The sequence below is a fragment of the Canis aureus genome, chromosome 25, assembly GCF_053574225.1.
Source record: "Canis aureus isolate CA01 chromosome 25, VMU_Caureus_v.1.0, whole genome shotgun sequence".
Lineage (NCBI taxonomy): Eukaryota > Metazoa > Chordata > Mammalia > Carnivora > Canidae > Canis > Canis aureus.
In genome coordinates this window covers 41509890-41527668 of record NC_135635.1, presented here as the reverse complement: position 1 = coordinate 41527668, position 17779 = coordinate 41509890, and the positions used below count along the sequence as shown (strand labels likewise).

Below are 17779 nucleotides of genomic sequence, written 5' to 3'. Positions count from 1 at the left end.
CAGGCAGTTCTTCCAAGAGTACATAGATTGATTCAGAACCCAGCATTGCTCAACTGAAGGCACATTTTAGTCTCTTCCAGGGATGATGTGAAGAATAGAAGAGGGATATGGGAGGGGATGGCATGGTGGGGAGCATGGTTGGGAGATTACAGTTGTGATGATGGGGGTGGGATGCGGGAACATGAGAGAAAAGCTTGGGATTCATGAGTTCTCATCTGGCTGTGTGATCCTGGATGAGAAACTTAAGCTCCCTGTTCTTCTTCTTTTAACCTATGAAAAGACTTTTATAATTTATACAGTCTCTGTTATCTCAAATATTTTATAATTTCAGTCATTCTACTAACTAGGGCTTTTCAATATCAGAATCACCTGGGGTGTGTGTTACAAGCATAGACTCCTAAGCCCCACCCAGGCCTCTGGGTCAGTATCTCTAATTGTGGCTAGGGAATCTACATTTTAACATACTCTTGGGTGATTTTTTTTTTAAATGCAAGTTTGTGAGAGGATGAGAACTGCATCTACCCCAATCACTCATGTATCCCAAAACTCCACCCAATGCAGCACAGAGATAGGGTGCTCAATAAGTACTTCTTGATGGGATGGGTGAATAAGTAAATGGTATAGTCACAGAAATGTGGATATCTTGCTTTGATCGAGGCAGAAAGGGAAAAGGGCTTCCACTTTGGGAATGAATTCTCCATTTATAAAATATGGCAGTTGGACTTAGTGACTCACATGACTTCTCCCTGCCTTAGTAATCCACAGGACCATTTGTCTATAATATTGACAGCACCATGGATTGATGCTTTGTTTCCCTTTGCTTTCCTCCTTGACAGTTGAGAAAGAATCAAGGTGAAAATCAACCACAACTCAAAGATTGAGGGTGTGAGTTTTAATAGGAGGGGTGGAGTCAAACAGTTTAGAGGAACGTATAAAAAGACCTTTTACTTTTTGCTGGAACATGATATGGTTTGTGCATAGCACATACATATTAAAAAATAAAAGCATCACATTTTACAAGCACATGACTGAACAAATTCTGAGTTTTTCTACTTACTTGACCCAAACTTGGGGACAGCTCTGTACTGGGACCCAGCCTGAGGTACTTACTGATTTATAGAAAGTGGAAACCACATGAGGACACAGCTGTCTGAGTGCTGGAATTTCAGTAGTTCAATGAGGTATACAAACATGGTTCTGTGTTGGCTCTTGGCATGATGGACTAGATTCAGGATCTGTTTTGGGTATAATCACTCCCTCCTCCCATTCTGGGAAGAGGAAGCATCAACTCAGATGGAAGCACAGAACTATACCTACTCTTCTGGTCTGTCCCAAGCATTCTGGGAGGTAGCAGAACGAGTGGACATTCCTGGCCAAGTGGAGAGGGGGTGCAGATTTGAGAGACCCACTTCCTAGACAGGAAAGTGGCAAGCCACAGAGAATCTCTCCTCAGTGACATTTGACCCAGAGCCTTTGGGGACAGAAAGTTATAGGAGCTTTCTAGCTTCTGTACATGTGAAAAGCAGCAGAAGGGGATAGACAGGAGAGAGAATATCCCTGTGTCTTAGGGGCCAGTGACCGCTTTTCATAGATATGTTTGCACCAGTGACCATGGCACAAAATGGGCAAGGGCAGTGGACCTACAATGCTGGGAGGAAGGAGAACTACAGCATGTGGACTTTTATACATTCTTCTCTCTTAGGACTCTACAGAATGATAACTTGGAGGCTCTGACATCTAGGACGAGAAAGGGGCCCAGCACCATTATGAGAAGAATTCCAAGCTTCTCAGTATAGGACTAGGTCAGGAGAGAATTTCAGGCCTGGGTTTCTGGCCTGGGAAAATCCTATTATGTCTAAAAAGGAGAGAGTTTTGTAGCCTGGATCAGAGAACAGGAGAAATATTCTCTTTCCTGGGCCATAGAATGGCCCTGGCCAGGGGCTTGGAGCACGTGTGCTAGACATGTTGGGACCTGGTGGCAGAGGGGGGAGGCTGTGAAGGATAGTGGTGGGGTATTAATTACAATATTATATACCTTCCAAAGGAGGTTCGAAAATGCATGGCAAGTATGAAGGGAAGGGATGTTAGAAGGCAGCAAATGAGGGAGGGAACATAATCAATAGCTTCAATGAGATAGTTGAGGTTTTCTGGTTTCCTCTGAGGTCCACGCATTGTCTTGAGGAGAGTGCAGATTCTACAGGAGGTCTGGAGCTCCCGTCTGGTTTCTGAGCTCACCTCTCCCCAGCTGAGGAGTTCACCTCCAAGTATGTGATTATATCTTGCTCTCATTGTTATCGTTTGCTCTTGAAGGAACAAGGCAGCATTTGGCACCCCAAGTTTGCATGGAGCTGCCAGAGAAGGTCTAGGGTAGGAGGGAAGCCAATGACTACAAAACTCTATAAACCAGGATCATAGCTCAGGATGTGGGGGAGAGAGGACCCAAGTCATTCGTAGTACATGGCAGCAGGAACGTGAGGATCCTTGTGTTCCGCTGCCCATGCAAAGTCTGCTGCAGCCTTTTGGATCCAACAGGGCTGAGAGCTCAGTCCTGGACTCAGTAGACATGGTGATCAGACAGGAGACAATTCTGCACACCTGTGCACAAACACAGGAGCAGGAGAGAAGGAACTGAACAGCCCTTTGCTGATCCTCCTCCGTTCCTGCCCCTTAACCCACTTCTGTGGATGGAGAGAGACTTGTCGTAAGCCTAAGCCACTTACAGGTAAAGAGAAAGCTCTTGGGAGAGCACTCCTCTGGACGGTTGGCATTTAAAGAGTCAACAATGCATCACCACATCCAGGAATATGTTCAGAAGTTTCAGCAAATGATACAGCATAGGCCCTGGTACCAGTTAGAATAGATGCCCTGCTGCTAGGAACCGATTCCAGGCATAGGCAATGGGTGTGCTGGTGCTGCTGCATAGTGACTGCATAGCAAGCCTTCCTGGTCCTAGGCATGTCATTGCTTCTCCTTCTCACTCTTTGCATGAAAGCTAGGAGTGAACATTTGGGGGAGCTCCTTGTCAGTGTTTGAGCACTTTTATGAGCCTCTAGAGAGATGCAGGAATCTGAGGCCTTGAGACTCTCTTTAGAAATGTATCCCCTCCCGTGCCAAGCTGGCTTAGAGATTTAGGAAGAAAGGAACTAGAGCTTTGGGACCTAAAACTTTTCTCTCCACCAGATCACTGTCTGTCCATCCTCCCAGCCTGCCTGCACTCCCGGCACATTCTATCGGATAGATGCATGCCTCAGGTTCTGAGTGAGTCAGTTTCTCATATACCCTGTCAAAGAGATCAGTAAATTACTCTAGACAAGATAATCAGCTTTGTCCTCTGCCTCCAAGCAGAGCTGCACTTCAAATATTCCAAATGGTCAAGATGGACCAACTTTTTCCCCCTTCCACTTGAACAAAGACCCCAGCTCCTTCCAGTTTCTTCCAAGGCTTGGTCATGTCCAGTCATGCTCCTGAGCTCTTATTGCCTGTTGAATCTTTGCTCACCTTGGTGTGGCCTTTTCCTCCTCATCCAGCATATGTCCTTCCTGATGTGTGCTGGACAGAGAGATAGCCAGTATGATGTCTCCGTTGGGTGGCCAACTTCCATGTCCAGTTCACAGTCGCTCAGCTCAGGTCTATCTATAGATGGCCTCATCTGCAAATAGAGAGGTATGTCGAAGATGAAGGTATTTGCAGCAGATGAGGGGCTGTCTTGCAGGCAGGGGCCCCTGAGAGTAGCAGAGGGTGTCAGGTCATTTTGTAACACGATGGTTCACGTATAATGCCGAAAATATTTGCACTCTGATATGGCTCTCTCTGGTTTCAGATTTAGGAACATTCCAATGGTTCAGGAATCTGAAGGCTCCAGGCAGACAACATTTATAGTCACTTGGGGGAACCTCTGCTTTAAATACTCTCAAAGGACAGGAGGCAAGAAGGCATTGTAGAGCAAGGAGCTGTTATAGCTTGGCTGCTTGATTTCACGGGATTATCACTCTTCTCTTACTGTAGGGGGGCCAGAGGGGGCAAACTCTGGAGGTCATGGTGCCCATTCTACTGCATCCAGGCACCAGTGTGTATGCAAGATGAGGACGACCAAGAAGGAAGTGAGAGTATCAGATGAGGACTTGGGTGAGTTTCCCGGACGTAGCTGGAGAGGAATTATCATCTGCAGTCCAAAGCCTCTCTACTTCCTTCATGCCCTACTTTGCACCCCCTCACCTCTCGCCAAAGAAGTTGCCATTATTAGGATCCTTGTCATCTGAGGTTAAAATAAGACCTAGTTCAAAAGGAGGAAGAGTTATGGGCAGGGAGCCAGGCCCCAGCTTGTTCTTGGAGCCACAGGCGGCACTGAATCCTCCAGGCAGAATGGCACTTCATAGAACATCCAGTCCCTTCCGCTGCTTCCAGCAGGCCTTCCCCAACTGCCTGAGGCACTGCTCTACCCCATTTCTTCAAGAAGAGGATCCCTTCTCTCCCAGCTCCCCTGTCAGGGCAGCCCAGTGTCCCCAGAGCTCTCACAGGTAGGAAGTTTGGAGCCTGCCCACTTTCTGGTTTGCAGATAAACCGTACTCCCTTCCACTCTGCCCTCTATGCTTAGAGGACAGCTGCTCCCCACTGCCTGTGCATCCCACGCATGCACTCAAGTGGCCTCTGGATGGAAAGATGATTGGAAAGAGGCAGAACAGGAGTACATATCAATCCAGCTGGATTGACAAGTGACTTTCTTGCAGGTAGATTCCTGCTGCCATGATACTGGGAGAGAGAAACCCGATGCTCTGCAATGCCTTTGCTCAGACCACCTACACAAAGATGTATGGATATACCTCAACACACACACACACTGCCACCCTGGCATTTCCCTGTGCACATGGTCATATGCCACATGTACCTTCTTTCCTCAGTTGAGGTCAGAGCAAGTATCCATTGCCATTCTAGGATAGTGGTTGCAACCGTTCACTTGGATTGGTTACATACCATAGGGTCCGGTGTGCCTTCTCCCCAAGCACAGGAGAAGCCCAACTCAGGAGTCATGGTGGGGAGGGGGTGGCGGTAAGGGGAATTGTTCATTTGTGCAAAATTCCAATACAAAAGATGTTGTTTTCAATCTGCAAGCCTCCTTTCAGGGTCCTTATATCCTGGGAAGGAAGTGAGTGACAGTCATGATTGGGGACACCTTGCTGCCCCGCTTTACCCGTCCATATTTGCTCAGTGCGATGTAGGTCCCTCTGTACAGGTCTGACTCATAGGCATTGTAATTGTTGGGCAGGAGGGTTTCTCTGAACTTGCATTCCTCTTGGAAGCTGGGCTGCCAAAGAAATGGGCAAACAGAGGCTCAATTATAAATAAGGTGTAGCAGGCCCCCTCCTGGATGTACCTCCCCTCCCCTTTGTAAGACAACCAACAGGGAATCTGAGCCATCCTAGGTGAATGGAATCATGGAAGATCGGAAAGGAAGAGACTTCTGAACTCTGTTGGACCTCTCTCACGTTCCCTCCATTAGGATGAGAAAATCAAGGTCCAGGGACAGAGAGATTGTCTGTGTAATATGGAGTGGGTTTCTTGACTTTTAGTTCAGGGCTCTCTCCTCTAAGCACCCAGCTGATAATTTATTCCATTCAGAGAAAGGACCAGAGAAGGATGTTATAGGCTGTTTTCTCAAGTCCACTGTGAGAGGTTGTCTAATGGAGTAGGTTGGGGGCCTGGGTTCCACTTTGTGGCTTCTCTGCTTCCTGGTTGTATGACGTTGGGCAGGCTCTTCCCTCTCAGCCTTTGTTCCCTTTTCTGCAAGCTGTGGGTTGGGTTGTTGGTGAGGTGTGGTTAGCAGAGGTTGGGAGACAGATGACTCCCCACGTCCTTTCCAACGCTATCTGTTGACTATGTTAACCCTTTCTTCTTTCCACTGATTTCCCCTCACTCTGTCTTTCCCAGTTGATGCCCCAGGTTTGCAACCCCTTAAAGAGGTTCATTCCTGGTTTTGACTTTGAGCCCAAAAGATGCCTGATGCCTTCTAGACATTCAGAGCTCTCCAGGGAAGTTTGGGAACAGAAATGATAAGGAGCAGCCATTTTTATGGGGAAGAGAACCTGGTTCCCTCTGTGGCAGGTGGTGCCGTGGAGTCTGGGGCTAGTGATAAATCAGCCTCTGCAGTGCTAATTTGGTAGAGAAGCGCGTGTGGACCATCTGTTCAGAAAATGAATGCTGAACTTCCTGTCACACATCAACAAGTTCATTCCTGCTATATCACCCACGTCCTCCTTTATTCCTAGAAAAGAGGGCCCTTCCTCCCTCAGCCTGCAGGGCCACTGCTGAGGGAAGCTGGGGAGGTTTCTGTGCTTAGGACAGGGAATGGTTCTGTGGGGTCTAGAGGAAGAGGGAGCAAGGTGAAAGCCAGGAGATAGAGGATCCAGCCTCAAAAGAAATAAAGAATGAAACAAAAAGAGAGAGGTAGGACGTGCTTTCTGACTCCTTCCTGCTGACTGAGGCCATCAGCTATAAAAAGCCCACTCAATGGCTGGATGGCTGTGCCAGAGGTGTCGTCTGACCATCTCTGAAGGAATTGTTCTCTGAGCACCCTGGGCTGGTTGAAGGCGGGGGATGGACCAGAGCCTCTTCCTGTTATGAGCAGAGGGTGATGAGCTAGCTCACTGGGCTCCCAGACTCTTACAGCTCTTTGGGTGTACTGCTCAGACAGCATGGACAAGAGTATGTGATTCCCCAGGGCCAGCTTCTTCTTTCCCAATAGATTCCAGGTTGCCCAAGACAAGGATTGTGTCTTGTCAGGTACGTGATGCTGAATGGATGATTATTTCACAGAGGCAGCAGCAGGACAGGTGGATACTCCCCACATGATTGGCTCTTCAGGGCAGCATGAGAGTGAGAAAGGGGGCAGTGCAGTGTGAGGGGGAAACAGCATACTCCCTTCCTTTTGCCCCCTCCTCCTTTCCCTACTCAAGCCCCCCAGTGTTTATTGTTTACAAGGCACTTCCGCATGTGTTAATTTAGCTGAGATGAATGTGAAAGCTTTAGACTGGCATGCCAGCTGGCTTCCCAGTACCACACTAGGGAGCTTGGGTTTTCACAAGCTACCTTTGTTATGAATGCTCAGTAAGCATTTGTGGAAGGAATATGCCAAAGGTAGAGGGAATAAACTAATCAAAGTAGGTATGGAGCATATTTCTGCACTAGCTTTGAGGTTACACTGATGATTATTCACCTCTTACTTAGCCATATGAACCTGGGCAAGTGATTTTAACCTTCCCTCATCTCGAGTTAACCTCCGTTCCCTTATCTGTAAAATTGGGCAGTAAGAATTATTATATCATAGAATTGGAGTTAGCATTAATTGAAATGATGTACAGAAAATTATTGGTATAGGGATGCCTGGGTAGCTCCGTGGTTGATCATCTGCCTTCAGCTCAGGTCATGATCCCGGGGTCCTGCGGGGAGCCTGATTCTCCTTCTGCCTATGTCTCTACCTCTCCCTGTGTGTCTCTCATGAATAGATAAATAAAACATTTAAAAAAAGAAAGTCATTGGTATAACACTTGGCACATAGTAAAATAAAAAATATTGTTATTACTATAATTCTTCTCTATCATGAACTAATTTGCATTAAAAGCCCTAAAAAACTTTGTCTTACCCTGAATCAACATTCCTGCAAAACCTGCTGTGGGTTATTGGACATTTTTGCTTTTAAGCTCTGCAGTTATTGACTGAATGACTCAGAGACCATGAACTTGTATGAGAAGACCACAGAATTAGGATATACAGAAGCTGCACTGCTCTTTGGAGCCTCTCTGGACCGTGGTTTCTTTACCTGTGCATGGGGTGTAAAGTAAGCCACAGAAGCTAAGATTGTTGATGATCAAAGCTCTGGAGCAACATCACTAGGAGCAAGGCACTCAGGATTGATTGCAAATTACTAAGGAATAAAACTACACTGATTAAAAGTCTGGTGCAGGGGTGACTGGGTGGCTCAGTCGGTTAAGCTTTGCACTCTTGATTTTAGTTCAGGTCATGATGTCAGGATCCTGGGATTGAGCTCCACATGGGGCTCTGTGCTGACCATGGAGCCTGCTTGGGATATTCTCTCTTTCCTCCCTCTGCCACCACCACCCTCACTCTTACCCCAGCCCCTCTGTGCACACTTGTATGTGCATGTGCGCGCTCACTCACTCTCTCTCAAAAAAAAAAAAAAAAAAAAAAAGAATCTGGTGCAGATTGATGAACAAAATATAGACTCCAGAAATTGATCCAAATATGTCAATATAAAATAAAAATGGACCTGAAATTCATATAAAATAAAAGTAGCATTTCAAATCACTGGAGAGAACATGGTGTTAGAACAACTGGATAATATCTAATAATAATAATAATAAAAATAATAATAGTAATAAAGTTTGATTTCTTATTTCACTCCTTATATTAAAGAAAATTCCATAAGTAGCAAAGGTTTTATTTATTTATTTATTATTTATTTATTTATTTATTTATTTATTTATAAGATTTTGTTTATTTATTTGACAGATAAAACATATGTAGGGGGAACAGCAGAGGGAGAGGAAGAAGCAGGTGCCCCACCCAGCAGGGAGCCTGATGTGGGGCTTGTTCCCAGGACTCTGGGATCATGACCTGAGCCAAAGGCAGAGGCTTAACTGACTGAGCCACCCAGGCGCCCTTATAAGTAGCAAAGATCTAAATGTAAAAAAGAGAACCTTAAGAGTCCAGAAAAAAATTCGATTTAAGTAATTTTGAGTCAGGAAGACCTTTTTGATGACACAAAAAATCATATACCTAAAAAAGCGAAACCAAAGAAATTTGAGTCTAGTAAAAGTTGCCTTAAGCAAAACAAAAATATAAATAGCAAATTCAGTTAAAAAATAGTTGCAGTACTGGGGCACTGGGTGGCTCAGTTGGTTGAGTGTCCAGCTCTTGATCTCAGGGTCATGAGTGCAAGCCCCATGTTGGGCTCCATGCTGGGTGTGGAGCCTACGTAAAAAACAAACAAATGAACGAACAAATAAATAAATAAAATAAAAAATAGTTGCAATGTATCTGTGTTGGAGAGTATATTTTGTTACCGTACCTTAACTGAGAAATGGACTGTTTAGGAATAGACCATTCGCAGAAAAGGAAATACAATTAACATTTGAGCATAAGAAAATATACCTAATAAGAAAAATCTAAGTCATAATGATGAGGTAACATTTTTAACTGTTTAAGAGAAATCAGATGTTTGAAAATATTCTTTTTTTCTTTCTTCCTTCCTTTCTCTCTCTTTCTTTTTTAGAGAGAGAGAAAGAAGGTGTGAGCAGGGTGATGGGGGGCAGAGAGAGAGAGAGAGAGAGAATGCCAAGCAGTCTCTGCACTGAGCACGGAGCCTCACTCAGGGCTCCATCTCATGACCCTGAGATCATGACCCAAGCCGAACTCAGTAGTCTTGACACTTAACCCACTGAATCACCCAGGTGCCCCTGGATAATATTCTTTCATTGGTGAGGGCAGGAAGACTAGGAATTCTCATGTAACATCTGTGGGTGCAAATATTGTTATAACCTCTATAAAGAGCAATTTGCCAGTATCTACTAGAATAAAAAAGGAATATAACTTTGACTAATAATTCTGCTTCCAGGAAGTTATCTTACCGTCAAGCTCCTACACATGTACAAGAGTTACTCCCTGCAACATTATTTATAATAGTAAAAGACCAAAAACAACAAAGCGTCTATTAGGAGGGAAGTAGTTCATTCCATTCTGGCAAATCCACACAATTGAATACTCATGAAAAAATACGGAACCGCTCTGGGCACTGACTTGAAGTGGTCTCAAAGACATACCATTAAGTGAAGAGGCAAGGTTCAAAACAGTGTGTAGTATGCTCTTATATGTGTGACCTTACAAAATAACAGTGAGGGAACACCCCCAGGGACACAGGTTCTTCTTGGAGCAGCACATAAGGAGCTGGTCCAGTGTCTTTCTCTGGGGAGGTACTAAAGGCTTCAAGATGGCAGTGTGAAGGGGACCAGATTTCCATGGCATATTCTTTTGCACTGCCCCCCTCCCCCCGTGTTCATGTATTATCTAGTCATGTAAGTAGATTATTTAAAGCAGGAAAGGAATTCAGGATACGAGATGGGTCAGGAAAGGAAGTGAGAAAACATTTGTATCCAAAACCAGTGGTCCCCCCTTCTCCTGTCCAGGCCCTGCCACCCACCACTTGCCCCTCTGTTCTAACTTATACATCCCTGGAGAGTATCCCAGCGTCAGCATCCAGGAGAATGCCCTTCTGAGCTGGATGATGCTTACAGAGAGGTTTAGATGTGGTTTGCAAACTGTCGAGTGGAAATGAAACCCTGGTGCTAGGGGGTGGTGGACGAGGGGGGGTGGAGGGCAGGGGAAGGGAGACTCTTGAGGGCATCTGTCCATATCCATCATTTTAGGATGTGTCCAGTTTAAGAACCCAGGCTTTCCCAGCACCTGGGGCTCCTGAAACATTGTTTAACTGTGCGTGACAGTGGTTGTGCGCACTGTGCTCATCCCTCTCTGCTCATCCCATTTCGATTACTCCAATTCCCTCTCCATTAAGAAATGTTTTCCTACTTTTGTTTCTTTCCATTTGATTCTTTTTTTCTAGCCTCGCTCACATTCCTGGCTTCCTCAGAACGGTGTACAAGAGTGAAACAAGAGAACTTTGCTTTCAGAGGAAGTTTGCTTTCAGAGCCCCCTCTTTCTCCTGAGGATCCCTTTCTTGTGCCCTTCTGCCCTGTTCTTGGGGTGCAGGTGGCAGGAGGTCAAGACCCTTTCTCTGAACTCTTTGAAGTAGCCGAAGCTTCAGGCCAGTGGGATTTTCCTGCTGCCCAGACTGATGCCCAAAGTGGTATCCAGCCCCAGCCCCTTAATCCATGTCCACCGCATCCTGAGCCTGGTTCTCATGGCCCGGGAGTGCTGGCTGCTTGGCTCTGGTGAGAAAAGCACTCGTGCCAAGTGAATGCCGTGTTAATAAAAGCAGCTACCATATATTATTACTTGAACAAATGAAAATAATTCCACTGGATCATATTTCCTGGGCCTGCCAGGCCTCAGGCCCCAGCGTGACAACGTCTTAAATTCCATGTTGGTCTAATCAGACTTACGTGGAACCAAACTCCAAAGCGATCAGCTCTTACGTGGAGAAGGGCATTTTGGAGAGGGGTTTGTTTTGCAGAGGGCTGTTTCAGCATGTGACCTCTGCCAAGAAATGCCCCTCATGATAGTCTAGGGTAGATGAGACATCCATCCTCTTGTCTCCAGGCAGAGGTAAGTCACCTGGGCTGGTGGAGGTGGATGCTTGTTGTTAAAGTTCTTCCTCCCAGGGCTGCCCTTGGCCACTTGCCCCTATTATTCCTGGTTTATGAGTGTGCATGGGAAGAGCAGAGATAGGAGGTATTTGAGGAGTGGGGTAAGAGGGAGGGAAAAAGCACTTTTTCCTAAGATCCTTCCTTCTGCAGCCCCTGACGACTTCTTTTTTTCTGTCCTTAGCTGAAATGGAGACATAAGATCTCCCAGCTCTGGAGAGGTCTATATATTGCAACTCCCTTTCCTAATACACAATTGCATTGTCAAACTAGAAGTTTGAAAGGTTTTCTTTCTTTCTTTCTTTCTTTCTTTCTTTCTTTCTTTCTTTCTTTCTTCTTTCTTTCTTTCTTTCTTTCTTTCTTTCTTTCTTTTCTTTCTCTTTCCTTCTTTCTTTCTTCTTTTTTTTTTTATTGAAGTTCGATTTGCCAACATATAGTATAACACCCAGTGCTCATCCCTTCAAGTGCTGAAAAGGTTTTCAGCAGGCATATCATTCTTCTCATTCCTGTGTAGCTCTCTGAGCAGGCAGGCCATGTGTGTTGGGGAGGGCTGTCTGCAGGGCTCTCAGGTCCCACCTCCCAGTATTTCCCCTCTGTGCTAACACATCCTATCAGAAATCTGTTCTTTGAGCTTTGCTGCTGAGTGTGGGCAGGGCTTGGTCATCACCCTCCCAAAGTGAGGACCGAGAGAATAATCAAAGGTCTAGATGAATGAAACAAATACTGTGTTTTGCACGTTGTCATGCTACTATTGATTAAAAGGATGTAGACACAGTTATAATTAGTAAAACTAAAATTGCTTAAAAGCGTAAGTGAATTCCTACTAGCTTCTTGTCAGTATACATTTTTTTCTGGGCCAAAGGATTCTCATGGAACATTGGCAGGTGGAGATCTTTGATAGTTTTCAATTTTATTTTTAAAAGGATGAAGGAGAGTGGAATTCACTGATTTCTGCCTCTGTCGATATTGAGAGAACAGAGATCCAGCCTGAGAGAAGGTCAATGATTTTGCCACAAATGGGAGAGTGGTGGAGGGTAGATGGGGCAGGAGCTAGAACTCGGGTCCCAGTCTGTACACCAGATGCACTGCTGCCATGGGATTTCTGCGCCTTACCTGCAGAGCCCTGAGGCAGCTCTGCATACAGCTATGATAATGCAAACTTAGAGACCTAGTGTCCCATCTGTAAAGGGAGGATAAAGATCACAGGCACCTTCTGGGGATGCTGGGGCATAATGTTTGGAAAACATTCTGCAGGGTGCCCGACAAATAGTAGGTGCTCAATATGGGTGGCTATTTATATTGTCTAAGCCGGGCAGAGGTACCCTGTCATGAGGCTCTGCACCCCTCTTTCCTAGAGGTGACACATATAGGAGGCCACTCTTCCTAGGTGGGTTTTCTGGGATCTTATTCCCTGACCCCGAGCTGTCCCCTGTCCCTAGACCCAGCATGGGTCCCCTCCCTCCATGAGAAATCGCATTTAGTTGCAGGCAGTAGCAGCTGAGCCCTGGGAGATGAGGCAGCTCTAGGGGCTTAAGGGAAATAGTGTGAATGAAATCATCACCCAGCAGGAGTCTTCCTGGCTCCCGGGATCAGTTGGCAATTGTTTTTTTAGACTGTGATAACAGGCCCCAGAGGGGTAGCAGGAGGGGGCAGAGGTGGTTCAGCAGCATCTGATGCACAGTCACACAAAGCATCAGTTGCCCAAGCTTGGGGCACAGTTTGGCCAGACTCCCTCATCCAGCCCCACTCTCTGTACCCTGGCCCTGGGCTCCAGAGAGGACAATCTCCCACCTCAGAGAAGGTGCTCCTGGGCCTGATGCTGCTGGGGTATGGGACCAGGTGGGCAGGGAGTGCAGAGTGTACAGATCTGTCCTCAGGACAGCCCCGCTTTTCTCTGGACTTGCTCACTTAGTGAACCCTCCAGCTCATGGGCCCACTTGACCGCCCCCCCCCCCCCCGAAGTCATGTGCCCTGGGGGCAGGGTGGAGGTGTCTCTGACATCAGGAGTCAGCCCACAATCCAGAGTGGCTCCTTCCCTTTAACTACTCAATGCTTTACCACTTTGCTTGCTTTCTTGTCATTCTGTTCTTTCTTTCTAATCTTTCTTTCTTTCTTTCTTTCTTTCTTTTTCTTTCTTTTCTTCTTTCTTTCTTTCTTTCTTTTCTTCTTTCTTTCTTTCTTTCTCTTTCTTCTTTTCTTTCTTTCTTCTTTCTTTCTCTCTTTCTTTCTTTCTTTCTTTCTTTCTTTCTTTCTTTCTTTTCTTTCTTTCTTTTTTTTTCTTCTTTCTTTCTTTTTCAACATGGAGCTTGAACTCATGACCCTAAGATCAAGACCTGAGCTGAGATCAAGAGTCAGATGGTAAACTAACTAAGCCTCTCGGGGAATCCCTGCAGTGCTTTCTCTGCTTGATGAAAGCTCTGATTTTGGAATCTCATATAGGTTTTCTTACCAGGGACACACATTTCAAGTGGGAAGTGGATAATTGTTCCTACTTATATGCCCTCTCTCTGCCTCAGAGTTGAGCATCTTTCTGGGTAAGGAGAAAGAAATAGGTTTTCTGTTGTCTGGGCTTCCTTCCAGGAGATCTACCTCCTAAATAGTCCCTTGCAGACAGTGCCACAACCAACACCACCCATTCCTGGCTCTCCAATCAGGGGGACCCCAGGTACAGCGCAGACTGGCGAGAAGGGGCTTTTGGGGATGACTCATGCCATGGAAGGGGCCCTGCTGCACCCAAATCTAGGTTGGTCCCAGTCAACCTCCTGTCTTCTCCATCACCTTTGTGCAGAGTGGTCTGAGAAAAAGGGTGTCTGGGAATTCCAAGCCTCATGTTGGGTTTCAACTGCCCAGCCCTCCAAAGTCCATGTTGCTTGGTAGTCCCCAAGCCTGCCCATGTCTCAGAAATACCATAGAAGCTTCAAAAATAATAAACAAACCAATTATCAGGCCCCCATCCCAGCCCTGCTGAGTAAGCATCTTTAATGGAGGTCCCTGAAATCAGTACTTTGAACAAGTTACCAAGATGATATGGATGCATAAGTTCATCTTTCATGTCTTGCCTTTAGGAAAGAGGGGTGCAGAGCCTCATGAAGGGTACCTCTGCCTGGCTTAGACAATATAAATAGCCACCCATATTGAGCACCTACTGTTTGTTGGGCACCCTGCAGAATGCTTCTCGAGCATTATGCCCCAGTACCCACAGGAGGTGTGTGTGATCTTTATCCTCCCTTTACAGATGGGATTCTGGGTCTTTAAGTTTGTACTATCACAGCTGTATGCAGAGCTGCCTCAAGGCTCTGCAGGTAATGCGCAGAAATCCCATGGCAGCAGTGCATCTGGTGTTCAGACTGGGACCCAAGTTCTGGTTCCTGGCACCATCTATTCTCCAGCTATTTCCTCTTCAGATGCCCACTTTTAACCCATGCCTTGTCTCCATGCAAACCAACCCAGATTTAGTGTCAGCACTAAAGATTACAGGGAAGAAGCTATCTGAGTATCCCCTTTGGGTATGTAGCAGACCCCTCGGCCTCCCGGAACCTGGCACCAATCCTAGATCTCTCCTCATTTCCCGATGCTCAGTCTGTGTCCAAGGAGAAGTAGAACAGCACTCCACGCCCTTCCCATAAATAACTCTGGTATTCCTTAATAATTGTTCAGAGGTCTACCTTTTTTAGCCTTCTTATTTCTGTCAAAAGAACTCCCAGTTTCTTCAACTTCATAGGGATGTTTTCCCAGTCCCTATCTTGGAATAAGCTGAATCATAGGAGGAGAGCCCCAGGACTACTGGGTGTCAAAGAGAGCAGAGATTTTGGTAAATATGCTTAGGGGTTGGCTGCGTTTACAAAAGAGCTTGAATTTGCCCTCCCCTGGGTGATCTGTGTGGGGGAGGGAGCTGGAGGTGAGGTGCCAGCCCAGAGGGTGGAATAGGAGGATGCTTCTCCAGCCTATGGGAGCAGAGGTCAGAGGACTTAAAATCTTAAAGTAAAATTTCAATACACCAGTGAAGGTGGGGAAGAGAGTCTCCATTTCTCCTCTTCCTGCACTCTAGGTGGGAAGGTACCTCTCTGAGGTGGGTCATGGGACAGAGCACCCCAGGCTGAGAGACAGGCTGGTTCCTCTGGGCCTCTCCAGTTCGGGGGATCAAACCTGACCATAAGCCCAGATGACTGCTTCATGTCAGGGTGCAGGTCTCCTTCAGAACCAGTAGCCTCCTGAGCTCTGATTCCCATTTAATGACAAAGGACGGAAAGGTCAGGAAAAGCATGGTGCAGAGCAGAAGCCAATCAACTGTGGAGCAAACCAAGCATGAGCTGCCAGGGCTGTCACTGTGATGGACCCTTCCTTCTCATTCTAGACTGATATTCACTTCTCTACTCAAGCTTTTGTAGTATTTTTTCCAACTGTGCAAGCTGTAGCCCTCATACAACCTGGAGATCCCCCAGCCCAATGGACTCACCGTTGTGTATAATCTGCCTTTACTGTTCATGGCAACGAAGAGGGCACTTTTCACTCCAAAGAGACTCACCACACCCCGCTCCACTGTGGAAATCTCCAGCAGGCCTGACAAAGAAAGCAGGGGGCGTTACCCAGGGCTTATGCAGAGCAGAGTGGGATGTTGATCTAGAGGCAATGCCACAAGGGCATCTAAGTCTGTCCTCTGCTCCTAGAAAGCCAGACCCTTATCACCTCTATGCCTGATCTCACTTTGGACTCGGCACGTCCTGTCACTATACTGTCAAAGGTCCAGTTCTGCAAGGAGGGTTCTGACATCAGAGCCAGGGCTTGCAGCATATCTACAGAAGATTAGCTTTCACTGACTTAATCACATGAGGTCCTTGCCTGGAGTAGAAAAAGGAATGCCTATTGGTTTTTTTAATAAAGGAGATACTCTACATGTTTCAACAAATCTCAGCTCCTCTGAACTTGCAAACACTGCAGCCGCATGGAAGCTGATGGCTTGCCTGGATCCTGCAGCCCCCATCCTCTCTTGGGTGGGAGTCTATCTATGCAGCAACCCATCAACTTGTAGGACGAGGAAGCTGGGGAGGTTGGAATAAAAAAGAAAGATGTGTTTCAGCAGGGAAATTTTGCAGATCACTTGCCTTTTCTTCTCAAAGAGGGAAGCTGAGTAAAAATCAGCCTGGGTTTAATCTGGTCCTGCTGCCCTCATTTACTCTCACCACCCTTGCCTTATGGCTTCCCGGCTGATGGTTCCCTGTGGCCTTCTACAGCCACAGGTGTGTGTCTGTAATGCTAATTGGTGCCACTGGGGCTCCAAGGGGTGATGGCAAAGGACACCAGAATGCTTGGACCTCAGCATATTAAGCCTGCAACTAAGCAGGGTCCCAGTGAGTCTGGGAGAGGTGACTATGTTTATGAGCATCCAAGTAGGGAATCACGGTTCTCTCCCCATTATAATAGGAGCCCATGCACCAGAGCAAGTCCCCATCGTCTTTTAGTCTTGCTTGAGCCCAAGCCCCCAGCTTCCCAACTGGCTGCAGCTGGCACTCACTGTAGGGGTTCTCCTCGTGGGTCCCGCTGATCCGGCCGTCGGGGGGCACCTGGAGGTGAAAGCCGATGCCCACGTTGCAGTAGAGCCTCCTCTGCCGCTTGATCCCCACCAAATAGCCACTCTCCCAATTCACCCCGGCAATCTCTCCAGCTAGCCCGGCTCGAGACCTTGACAGCAGAGTGCCCCAGCCCCTGGAGTCCAGCAGTGTGCCGTTGGCGTGGGTACCTGCAGGCAAGGGCACCACCATGCCCACTAGGACGCCTAGGAAGACGAGAGCCCACAGCGTGCCCTGAAGGCGTCCTGCTCCCCGGGACATAGTGATGAACAGCCTCTGTCCCAGGGCCATCCACCTTGCCTCTCAGGCACGTGGTCAGAATTAATGGCCCTAAAAATACCGCCCTTCTTGTTTTTCTCCCCTCAGCATGGCGGCAGGGGCTTATTTTTGGAAGGCAGATGAAGGCTGCTGACATGAAACCAAAGCCTGCTTTGGGCACTCGGGTCGGGAGCAGAGGGACCCAGGCTGAGCCGCGGCTGGTAGGGACCATGGCTTGGGGACGGTTTCTAGCTCGCCCGCTTGCTCCGTCCCAAGTTGATTATATTTGATTTGACCTATCTTTATAGTTCAGCAGCCTGGCCCTCCCCTCCACCCATCATCACCCTGACGTCAACTGGCCCAGCTCATTTATCCAAGGCTGTAACATTAACCTGCTCCTGGGCCTGGCTGCCTCCCCAGACCCCCATCACCCTCCCCACACCCCAGGGATTCTGGGAGCCACTGTCATTCCAGCTATGAGGCAGGAATGAAGTGAGCAGAGAGCATCTCTGAGGGAGGGAGGATTTGGCTGGGAGCCCAGGGGAAGAGGGAGGCAAGAGGCTACCCACAACCCAAACCGGGCAAAAGTTCTTCGCCTGGCAGTGCTGCTGGCTTGCTTATTTA

General features: G+C 47.1%; 1 protein-coding gene across 1 annotated transcript; it reads right to left on the bottom strand.

Annotated features, from left to right (window-relative positions):
- Positions 1–779: 779 nt before the first annotated feature.
- FGF6 (fibroblast growth factor 6) lies at positions 780–17416 on the bottom strand. Its single transcript, XM_077871401.1, has 3 exons — positions 16843–17416; positions 15787–15890; positions 780–5302 (listed from the first exon to the last, which is right to left on the bottom strand). The coding sequence occupies exons 1-3, from the start codon at positions 17186–17188 to the stop codon at positions 5126–5128; spliced, it is 627 nt and encodes a 208-aa protein (XP_077727527.1). The 5' UTR covers positions 17189–17416; the 3' UTR covers positions 780–5125.
- Between the last annotated feature and the right edge of the window lie 363 nt (positions 17417–17779).